The sequence below is a fragment of the Lotus japonicus genome, chromosome 3, assembly GCF_012489685.1.
Source record: "Lotus japonicus ecotype B-129 chromosome 3, LjGifu_v1.2".
Lineage (NCBI taxonomy): Eukaryota > Viridiplantae > Streptophyta > Magnoliopsida > Fabales > Fabaceae > Lotus > Lotus japonicus.
This window is the reverse complement of record NC_080043.1, coordinates 18,885,401-18,897,059: the sequence shown is the minus strand read 5'-3', so window position 1 is coordinate 18,897,059 and position 11,659 is coordinate 18,885,401. Positions and strand designations below refer to the sequence as shown.

Genomic DNA, 11,659 nt, shown 5'->3' with positions numbered 1-11,659 from the left:
AACGAACACTAGTAGTTTCCACCACCTGTTTAGGGTTGAGCCCTGGGATTTGACGGCGAACTTAAAAAGCCACTTACAGACGCTTTACACCCAATCATTACGGATAATACTTGCATCCTCTGTCTTACCGCGGCTGCTGGCACAGAGTTAGTCGATGCTTATTCCCCGAATACTGTCTACATTCAAACTTTTAATAGTAGTATGTTATATTTTTAATGTTACAATTTTATATGTATATGTTGCACGCTATAATACAAAATTTTCGGACCCGTCATTGATCCTCTACTATGAAAGATAATTATGTTCGAGTCGGAAATACGCACATCCCAGCGAAACTAACTCTTTCACTATGATTTTTTTTCATATATAAGACTCGAACACGAAATCTTACTTAAAGGAATCATGTACTAATATTTTTACTTTAAAAACATATACTCCGTCCGTCCTCATTTATAAGTCACTTTTACCTAATTCTCTAGGATTAAGAAAAGAAGTTGCTAGCATTAAATTTGTAAAAAGTTTTATTGAGTTTCCTAGATTACCCATCAACTTCTCTCCAAATTAATTTCTTTTCAAAATTACATTATCTCTTTCATATTAAATATGAGGGTAAGTTTGGAAAAAAAAATATTAAATGCTGCATTGGTATTATAAAGTGACTTATATTTTGAGACTAAAAAAACTCTCAAAAAGTGACTTATATATGGGGACGGAGGGAGTATTTATGATGTATCAATCAAAATTTTCGAGTTTATTCACAGAAAAATTGTCACTTGCATGTACCGAGAATCTAAAATCTATGCTTAAATTAAATTAGAACAACTCCTCTCAATTTAAAGCCACTTGATTTAAAGCGCCTGGTGGTATATAAACATCTAATTAGTGCTAATATGAACGTGGCTATTTGGTTCATTTTTTAATGGATAAAATCGTGTGTGAACTGAAACAAAGTTAATGCAAGCTCATATGTAATTTTAATATTTTCAAATGATACGTGATTTTGACAATATAATTTTCAAACACGCTGATCAAGTTTGAACCGGCCGGCTTTTAATTTTTAATTAGTTATCGACCTTTGATAATTTTACGATGTGCATAGAGAATATTCTGTTATACTTTACATTACACATCTACGTAGAAAAGGGGAAACACATACATACTCTGCTGCTACAGGTGAGTGAGAAAAGCTAATGCTTTCAACTGGGAATTCATGCAACATATATAGGCATTTGATTTTTCAGGATTATATAGGGGCTTTCCTAGATGATTCACATTCATATTTCCTAATTTAACACCTTTTCCAGTAATTAATCAATATATAAATAAATAAACGGCGCCACTAATTATTTGAAAAAATTCATGTAACTTCTTTTTTAAAAGTAATTTTCATGTAACTTATTCCTCAACATTTGATACTATCCACGAACTCATATCTAAAGTAAAAACAAAAATAAGTAGATTGACTTGGTGGTTTAATACTTCCTTTTTTTTTAACTAAATTGATGGTTAGAGATTTCATTTCTAACTCTAAAAAATAAAAAATAAATCTTTGGTCAACCCTCCTGCGGTTAACTTCGGGAAAAAATCTAAAATAAAAGCAGCATCATTTAGAAAAAAATAAATTAATTGATAATGATAAGTAGTTGTACATACCAGATCACATTAGACAAAGTCCCATGTCTGAACGCAAATTATTTAGTACTTATCAACAAACCCATGTTGTCGTCGCATATTGCAGATGGCTGCGTGTTGTGTGTGCTATATTTTCATTTGTCAAAATTGATACTTTACTTCAGCTGTCATTTACTTTGAATTTAAATTCGGAAAATAGTACTAATCAACTACAAGGTTTTCTTCCTTAACAACTTTTGTAAAATATTCTTGAAATTAAAGTATCGTCAATCTTTTTCTGGTTCAATGGATAAACATTTTTTATCTCCAAATAATAGCTCAAGTGGTGAGAGTTAGGGGACATATGAGTTGGGTGTGCGAGGTTCAAAGATTAATCTCTGAAGGGTGTAATTTATCTCTCTGGTGTACTAAAAAAAATAGATAAACATTTTTTTAATGATCATTATTATGTGTGTATAGCCGTTTTCTGATGTGTGATAATTTTATAAGAAAATTAACTAATACAATTTATTTTATGCATATTTCCAATTATTTTGTGTTATTTTTCATTTTAATTTCCGGTAAATGAGAAAATTAAACCGACTAAACTAAACGCCTACAACATCCTTCAATAACATAGACACAACTCCTTCATGAGGATCAATCAAGGATAGTAAAACCGCACTGCAAACTAGCTTTCATCCCTGTAAGACAATTAGTAGGCTCATTCACATATCCCTCGAAATATGCCAGAGTTGGACGTCCCATAAAAAAAAGCTTTCACCAAGAAAACGACATATTACTGTTGGCTAAAAACCGTAAGTAAGCACGAAAAGCCTTGGTAATGAAGTTTCACCAACGGCCACAAAACCATCGATATGACGGCCAAACACAATTACAATATATGTTAAAGTTAAGATAATATATAATAATATTAAGTCAAATAATACTTATACGTGCGTATTTTTTGCACACCTCCCATCTATCTAGATTATATTTTGATTTTTCTGCTTCATAGTAGTACGTCTAGAAGGACCATTTGAAAACATTTGCTTAATTTTGAAGATCAATTATATCGAACACTATTGGATCTGGGCCGGATGGTTGAGTTTCATGTTGGTTGGGCTTGGAGGAGGATAGTCAGAAGTCCACAGTGGACAGTCCTGATGATGTGGGCCAAGCGGACAAGCCCTTGTTGTTGGACCGGATGAGCTACTTCAAAGGCCCATCCAACTTCAAGATAGTTTGCAAAGTCAACATGACAGTTGGACATCCTTATATCACGACAAGATTAGGGGAATAGTCAGGACCTCCATCCTAATTGGTGCGACCTGTCAGCTTTAGTCAACCAACCATGTAATAGACACTAGATCTTGGGTTAAGAGGTATGCCTGCTATAAGAAGGGAGACCTTCGTAGGTCTAAGCATGTTCACTTTTCCACTTGAATATACACTAAGAGCCTGATTGGTTTTCAGTTGGGTGAATGTGAAAGCACATTCACTCAACCTAACAAGTGCATTCTGTTGGTTGAATGTGCATTAGAAATCATGATCTTGAATTCCAATGCTTCAAACTGAATTCCAAACTGAAAACCAAACAGACACTAAGTATTTTGCTCAGTCGTTCTCTGTCTTAAAGTTTATTCTAGAACATTGGCGCCCAACATAAAGTCATTTATCGATGACTTTTTATTCGTCGGTAAATCACCATATTCTTTAGTGTTTCTTGATATTCATGCTCCAAAGAAGTTGGAGACCATGCTTGACAGCTTGTATCTCTAGGCTGAGAGAATTATGACCAGACTTTCCAACATATATAGTCGTGTAGATTATTTTCCAAACCGCGCAAGGACAAAGTTCACTGCTAATGTCGTTTCCTAAATAGAGAGAAAATTTACTTTACCTTGTACTATGGTTGTTCAACCCTCCACCACCCTTGAGAAGAGTTATGGTGAATGGACGCTATGAGCAAGGTTGTCAGACTCGCGAGTTAACTCGGTGACTCGGTAGACTCGCGAGTCTACATAGGAAAAACGAGTCGACTCGGTGGTAGACTCGTTTTTTGCCCAGACTCGGTCAGACTCGATCTAACTCGGTTGACTCGCGAGTCAAGACCGAGTCACCGAGTCAAGGGTTATTATTATTTTTTAAGTTAATAAATCCCAAATTTAATAAAAATCCTCAAACTAAACCTAATTTCAAACCTTTCCTGAGTTCCTCTATCGTGTTTCGTTCTCCTTCTCTGCGTTCGTTCTCGTTCTTCCACAGTCTCCCACCGCCGCCGTCTCGCGCCGCCGCCCCGCGCCGCCGCTGAGTCTCGCGTCTCCTTCTTCCTTCATCCCTGTTCGTGGGTAAGCAAGCTCCTCTGCCTTTGTTTTCTTTTTTGCGTTTGTGTTTGCGTTTGCTTCTTCCTTCTTCCTTTGCATTTGCTTTCATCTCCTCTTTCTTTGTTATTGTTTGTTAATTTGCTGCTCTCAATAATGCTTATGTTCCCTATTTCTGTTTGTTCACTTACATCTCCTACTGTTCGTGACCTTCTATTTCTGTGACTATCAGTTCTTTTGTTTTTTTTTTCATTTTCATGTTCTTTTATTCTGAGACAGTGAGTTGTGCCTGTGTGAGTGAGTAATTTGCTTACTTGCTATTTTTGTTTTCTGGGATAGATCGAACAGTGAGTGAGTGCAATGTCAGGGGCTGAAAATTCACAAAACTTTGTTAATGCTGCTACTGATTCTTCTAATGTAAGAGGAAGACCGAACTATCCCGGAAGAAGAAATGATCCTAGGTGAAAACATGGGATAAATGTTCTTGGAAATGGCAAAAAAGTTCGCTGCAACTATTGTCATACCAAATTCTGGGGAGGAATTAATAGGTTCAAGTTACACCTTGCTTGTTATGGAGGAGATGTTGGGCGATGTGTTAGTGTCCCAGATGATGTAATGCAATTATTTAAGCAAATTGTGTCTAATGCTCAAGATGCAAAAAAAAGAGGCATTTGATTGACATTAGTGCAGAAAATGAAGTGGAGGTTGATTGCTAGGCATCAAATTTAAAGCAAAGGGAAAAGTCTTCTTAGCTTCACATCAAAGGGAAAGAGTAGTGGAGGAGGGGTGCAACAACATTTGAATGAAATGCTGAAAAAAGACTTGAAGGAGCAAGCTTATGATGAAATTGCTGAATTTTTCTACACAAGTGGTCTTTCTTTCAATGTGGTGAAAAATCCTGCTTTTGCAAAGATGTTGGAGACTGTTGGGAGATATGGATGTGGTTTCAAACCACCTTCTTATAATGATATTAGAGAAAAGTTTTTGAAACGAGCTGTGGCTCGAACTGATGATATAAGAGATGAGTTTAAGGAGGAATGGAAAAAAACTGGTTGCACAATCATGTTTGATGGATGGACGGATAGGAAGAGGCGCTCAATTTGCAACTTCATGGTAAACAGTCCTAAAGGTACATTTTTTCTGTATTCATTGGACACTTTTGACATTTCAAAAACCACAGATAAGGTTTCAAAAATGTTGGAAGATGCTATCAATTATGTTGGAGCAGAAAATGTTGTTCAGGTAGTTACTGATAATGCTGCAAATTACAAAGCAACGGGAGAAAAGTTGATGAAAACAATAGATCATTTGTACTTGATATTAGAAGATTTTGAATGTGCATAAAGTCACTATAAAGAAGGGAAGAAATATCACCACCTACATATATTCCAGGACTATGCTTATTACTTTGTTGAGGAAAGAGACTTCTGGGAGGGACTTGATTAGGCCTGGTGCGACTCGCTTTGCCATAGCATATTTGACTCTATCTTGTCTTAGAGAACTCGAAACACCATTGAGGGCCATGTTTGATTCAGATGATTGGAGATCAACTAAGTTTGCTACTTCAACAGAGGGGAAAAATGTGCAAAGAATAGTAAAGGATTCTCAATTTTGGAAGAACATAGTGATATGTCTCAAGGCTGCTGGTCCTATGATAGAATTCCTTCGCTTGGTGGATTCAGATGAAAAACCCGCCATGGGTTTCATATATGATGCAATTGATACCGCTAAAGAGAAGATAAGAACAAACTTCAAGGATGTCAATAAAAGGTAAATACGTTTTCCTTATTCATAGATTATTTTCACTCTTTCTTGAAACTAAATGTTCTCTTTATATTGTGAGTCTGTATGGAAAATCATTGATGAGAGGTGAGATAAACAACTTCATAGGCCCTTACATGCAGCTGGATATTATCTTAATCCCTACTTCCATTGGGATTCTAATTTCAAAAAAGAAGATGTTGAGGTCAAAGAAGGGTTATACAGTTGCATGATAAAAATGGTACCCAATGCCATGGAGAGGAAAAAGATGCATGCCCAACTTATTGAGTTTCATAAAAGAAAAGGCATGTTTGGACTAGAAGATGCACAAAGTGTTAGGAAGACTCTGACTCCAGCAGAATGGTGGGAGTCTTATGGAGATCATTGTCCCGAACTAAGGAATTTTTCCATTCGGGTTCTAAGCTTGACTTGTAGTTCTTCCGGGCGTGAGAGCAATTGGAGCGCATTTGAAATGATATGTTTGACTTGTATCTCACTTTGTTTCTATATATTAATATATATGGCTTATAATTTAGGAAGTTATGATATTTTTAGATAATAATGAAATTGTAAACTTATGTTTTATTTCTAGGTGCATACAAAGAAAAGGAATAAATTGCACCAAAAGAAGATGAATGATTTGGTTTATGTCATGTACAACTTGAAGTTGAAGAATAAACCAAAAAAGAGAAATGTTTTTGCCTCTTGTTCTTTTGAGGAAGTTGCTTCAGATGATGAGTGGATAACTGAGGAAGAAGAAGATGTTAATGTCAATGAACTGAATGAAGAAGTTGGACTTGAACATCTTAATGATAATGATGTTAATGTTGATTTGGATGATGTTGGAGGAAGTATTAGTTATACTAATGCAAGTGGAATTAGACAAAACTTTTCATCTAATTCTGATGAAGATGATGCCGATGGCAATGATGATGGAGGAGAATCTGAAGATGATGATGGTGATGATCATGGAATGGAAGAATGACTTTTCATCTAAATTTTATGTACTTTGTTTTAATGCTTTTGTTGTGGTACTTTAAGTATGTACTTTATTTTGGTACTTACTACTTAACTTATGGTTTGGTACTTTGTTAAACTTTGTTTATTTCCTTTATTATGAAGTTGGATTTTGAGTTTATTTGATTAAATGCATCTTGGAAGCTCTTATAATTAGATTATATGTTTGTATTATTCTTCATGTGACAGGGTTATACTTAGTAAATTTTCATTTCTGGTAGACTCGAGTCTCGTCGAGCCTACCTACTCAAAACGAGTCTGCTTAGACTCACGAGTCTGACAACCTTGGCTATGAGTGCATGTGAAGGAGGATAGAACTGTTTAACTGTTTTTGCTCCAGCCCTTACGTTACTAGTGGGGAGACATACAGTTACAAAATTGCCAATGTCCTTTAGAGCAACTCCAACGCTGGGCTCTTAGGCCAGCTGGAGTTGCTAAGAGCCGGCTCTTATTTTTTCCCTGCATTGGAGAGAGCCTTAAAGCTCTTAGCTACAGTCCAGAGGCTCTTCTGCAAGAGCTCCTGCTTAATGAGCTCTTATATTAAAAAACGATTATTTTCTCTCACATGCTCCTCATCAACTACTTTCAGAGGGAAGAAACGGTAGAAGGGAAGAAGAAGAAGAACAAATTTGAAATAAACTAACACAAGAACAAAACCAAAATCAATTCTTTTAAAAAAAAATCCAAACTTTACAACCAAAATCAAACTTTTACACTGCAACTGATATTTACATAGGAAAAAAAAAAATTCTGAGCCTTGCATGTCCGATCTTGTTGAAAGGGAGACTTGAATGTGCGAAAAGGGGCTTCCTTTCCCCTGATATGATCTGGTGGCTCCGATTTGGGTGGTGGTAAGTCGATTTGGGGGCGGTGAGGTGGATTTTGGCTGTGGTGGTGGGTGTTTGAGGCGGTGATGTGGGTTGGGTTTCGGTGGGGGTGAGGTGGGTTTTGGGTTTCAGTGGTGGTGAGGTGGGTTTTGGGTTTCAGTGGTGAGGTTGGGTTTCGGTGGGTTGGGTTTCAGTGGTGGTGGTGGGGTTGCAGAGGTGGGTTGGGTTTCAGAGGGGAGAAGAAGAAGAAGAGAAGAGGGGAGAAGAAGGGAAGGGGGTTTCGAGGAGGCAGGGGAGAAGAAGAGAAGAGGGGAGGAGAAGAAGAAGAAGAGGCTTTCGGTGGGTTGGGTTTCAGTGGTGGTGGTGGGGTTGCAGAGGTGGGTTGGGTTTCAGAGGGGAGAAGAAGAAGAAGAGAAGAGAAGAGGGGAGGAGAAGAAGAAGAAGAGAAGAGGGGAGGAGAAGAGGGTTTCGAGGGGGGGGGGAGGGGGAGAGGCGGCTAGGGTTCACAAATGGGGCTCTTGATGGGTTTATATATAGGGTGACCTGCTGGGCAGGTCACCCTCCCGTTGTGGACCGGTTGCAGACCGGTTTTGACCGGCTGGAGCCGGTTTTTTAACCGTTTTAGGTTGTCTGACTGGTTTGGCCGGTTATCAGACCGTTTCTCTCCCATTTTCAGCTTTTATACATTATATATAGTGTGCACTTCATCATTTTACACATCAATTCAAAATGGATCACCAACATTATCAACAATACTATGATTTGTTGGACGATCAAACACTTCCCACCAATGAAAGTTCTCAACCTCCGCCGGTGTTACAACAAGGAAACCAACCTTCACAGGTGTTTCGACCTACGCCGTCATTTCCTCCTCACAACCAAGCGCGTCACACCCGAGGCAATTTTCAAATTTCTCAACACCAAATGTCTCCATATCCACCTCAAAACCAATCGCATCACCCCGGTGGCAATTTTCAAAATTATCAACACCAAATGTCTCCATATCCACCTCAAAACCAACCGCATCACCCCGGTGGCAATTTTCAAAATTCTCAATACCAAATGTCTTCATATCCACCTCAAAACCAATCGCCTCACACCGGTGGCAATGTTCATAATTCTCAGTACCAAATGTTTCCATATACATCTCAAAACCAACCACTTCACCCTGATGAAAATTTCACAAATCCACAATACCCCATGTATCCACCACAATACCAATTTCAAAGCCAAGCCCCTCCTACTGGTAGCACTGGTTCAAAAGTCTCTGATACACAATGTGAGGCTACGCCTGATGATACACAACACGAGGGTCTAGATGATATTGATCTTGAAGATGAGGATCAATCTTCTGGAAAGAAACGCACCAGATGGAGGGTTAAAGACGATTTACTTCTTGTTCAATCATGGCTCAACATTTCTAAGGATCCGACGGTGGGAACTGATCAAACGGCAGCAAAGTTTTGGGATAGGATCCGCGACCAATTTGATGAGTACCGTGACTTTGACACTCCTCCGAGGACAGGGAAGATGCTGAAATGTCGTTTTGGAAAATTGAGTAAAGATATTCAATTTTTTACCGGTTGCTACAACAAAGTTACCACTCCTTGGAAAAGTGGACACTCAGAGAAGGATATCATGGCTGAGGCGCATGCCCTATTTCAGGTAGACCATAAAAAAGATTTCACACATGAGAATGTATGGCGGATGGTGAAAGATGAACCAAAGTGGAAGGGACAATCAATGAAAACCAATTCAAGGGGACAAAAGAAGTCAGGAGCTGGCGCCGACGGAACATCGACTGACCCAAGTGCATCAATTGATTGCGACGAATATGAGGCAACACCACCAACAACTCGCCCGAAGGGCAAGAAGGCAGAGAAGAGAAAGGCCAAAACAACAGATACTGCGTCAAGTACTCTATCTTTTGCTCCTCACCCTGATGTGTTAGCCATGGGGAAGGCTAAAATGGAAATGATGGCAAATTTTAGGGAGATAAGGAACAGAGAACTAGATTTGCAACAAGCTGACCAACAACTGAAACAAAGTGAACTGCAATTGAGACAGGAAGAACTCAAATTTAAGAAGGCGGAGAACTTTCGGGCATATATGGATATCCTTAACAAGAACACATCTGGAATGAACGATGAGGAGTTGCGTACGCATAACGCACTACGTGCTTTCGCCTTAAGTGAACTAGGAATGTCTTAAATCTTCTTGTGTTTCTTAATGTGTATTAGTGATGTAATTTTATTCTTCCAATTTCTTAATGTGTATTGCATCAATGTTGTAACTTTATTATTCTAGCTTCTTCATGTGTACTGAATCAATGTTGTAATTTCGTTATTCTAATTTCTTAATTAGTATATTGTCAATGTCGTAATTTTATCATTCAAATTTCGTAATAAGTACTATGTCAATGTTGGGGAATATAGTCGTTGGGGAATATAGCGGTTGGGGAATATAGCCGTTGGGGATATAGCCGTTGGGAAATATAGCCGTTGGGAATATAGCGGTTGGGTAATATAGCCGTTGGGAATATAGCCGTTGGGAATATAGTCGTTGGGGAATATAGCCGTTGGGAATATAACCGTTGTTTCTCTTATTTATTCATGCCATATTTCATTCATTTCAACATTCAACAGTTCTTTCGTTCTCTCATCTTGTATTCCTCCTATCAAATTACACCAATATTTTGTCATTTGTGCCATATAATGGATCCAAACAATTTACCCGACTGGAACACATTTTACAACGAATGTGTGGAGGATTTTATGAATGACACGTTCGTTGAAGATATGATGCAGCAGGAGATGGAGTTCTATCAACAACAACAACAACATGCCAACACCGTTAGGCCCAAGAAAACAAGAAGAGTAATAAAGAGAGATCGTGAAGCTGGGAACGAGCGGTTGATGAAGGACTACTTCTCTGAAAATCCTGTATACACGGAAGAGCTTTTCCGACGAAGGTTTCGAATGCGAAAGCATGTGTTCCTCAGAATTGTAGAGGCCCTTGGGTCTTATAACCCGTACTTTTTAATGTCCGTTGATGCAGTTGGAAGACAAGGTCTATCACCATTACAAAAGTGCACCGCCGCTATTCGTATGTTAGCGTATGGATCACCTGCTGACAGTGTTGATGAATACGTTAGAATTGGTGAAAGTACTGCAATTGAGTGCTTAAAGAATTTTGTAGAAGGTGTGTGTGAAGTATTTGGTGGGCAATACTTGAGGCGTCCAAACGAGGAAGACATGACACGCCTACTTCAATGGGGGGAGTCTCGTGGATTTCCAGGTATGTTAGGTTCCATTGATTGTATGCATTGGGAATGGAAGAATTGTCCAGTTGCGTGGAAAGGTCAATACACCCGAGGTGATCATGGAAGACCCACAATCATGCTTGAAGCAGTGGCATCACAAGACTTGTGGATTTGGCATGCATTTTTTGGCATTGCAGGCTCAAATAATGACATTACTGTGCTAAACCAATCTCCGGTGTTTAATGAGGTTTTGCGTGGAGCTGCTCCCATGGTGAAATTTAGAGTGAATGAAACAATGTATCACATGGGATACTATCTAGCAGACGGTATCTATCCCGAGTGGGGTACATTTGTGAAGACCATCCCAATGCCACAAGGAGAAAAAAAGCAAAAGTTTGCCAAAAGACAAGAAGCAGCAAGAAAGGACGTGGAACGTGCATTCGGAGTGCTCCAATCTCGGTTTGCGATTGTCCGTGGTCCATCACGCTGGTGGCATCCGAATGACATGAAGTCAATCATCTATGCTTGCATCATATTGCATAACATGATTGTTGAAGATGAGCGCAACACGTACAAAGGTAATTTTGTTTATGAGCAGGTCAATAATGACATATCGGATGCTGAAGTATTAAGCGGTCCTATTCCCGCTTTTAGAAATATGTTGGAAAGGAGAGCACATCAAATTGAAAAGTCAATCCATCGCCAACTTCAAGCAGACTTGGTGGAGCATATCTGGGACCTTCCTGAAATCGATAATAATGAAACTTAATCTTCACGCCTTGATGTGTATTTCGTTTCAAATGTATTGTTGTTTATTTTTCATTCTCATGTATTTCCTTTCGTATTTATTTTGTTAA

The 11,659-nt window shown here is 38.5% G+C and overlaps 3 protein-coding genes across 3 annotated transcripts; all 3 read left to right on the top strand.

Annotated features, from left to right (window-relative positions):
- The first annotated feature begins 4,742 nt into the window (after window positions 1-4,742).
- Window positions 4,743-6,681, top strand: LOC130743719 (uncharacterized). Its single transcript, XM_057595947.1, has 5 exons — window positions 4,743-5,064; window positions 5,116-5,177; window positions 5,263-5,705; window positions 5,826-6,111; window positions 6,289-6,681. The coding sequence occupies exons 1-5, from the start codon at window positions 4,743-4,745 to the stop codon at window positions 6,679-6,681; spliced, it is 1,506 nt and encodes a 501-aa protein (XP_057451930.1).
- A 1,921-nt stretch (window positions 6,682-8,602) lies between these two features.
- Window positions 8,603-9,751, top strand: LOC130743718 (glutathione S-transferase T3-like). Its single transcript, XM_057595946.1, has one exon. It carries the CDS (start codon window positions 8,603-8,605, stop codon window positions 9,749-9,751), a length of 1,149 nt encoding a protein of 382 aa, XP_057451929.1.
- A 503-nt stretch (window positions 9,752-10,254) lies between these two features.
- LOC130743717 (uncharacterized) lies at window positions 10,255-11,571 on the top strand. The gene is made up of 3 exons (XM_057595945.1): window positions 10,255-10,837; window positions 11,000-11,271; window positions 11,401-11,571. The coding sequence occupies exons 1-3, from the start codon at window positions 10,255-10,257 to the stop codon at window positions 11,569-11,571; spliced, it is 1,026 nt and encodes a 341-aa protein (XP_057451928.1).
- The last annotated feature ends 88 nt before the right edge of the window (window positions 11,572-11,659 follow it).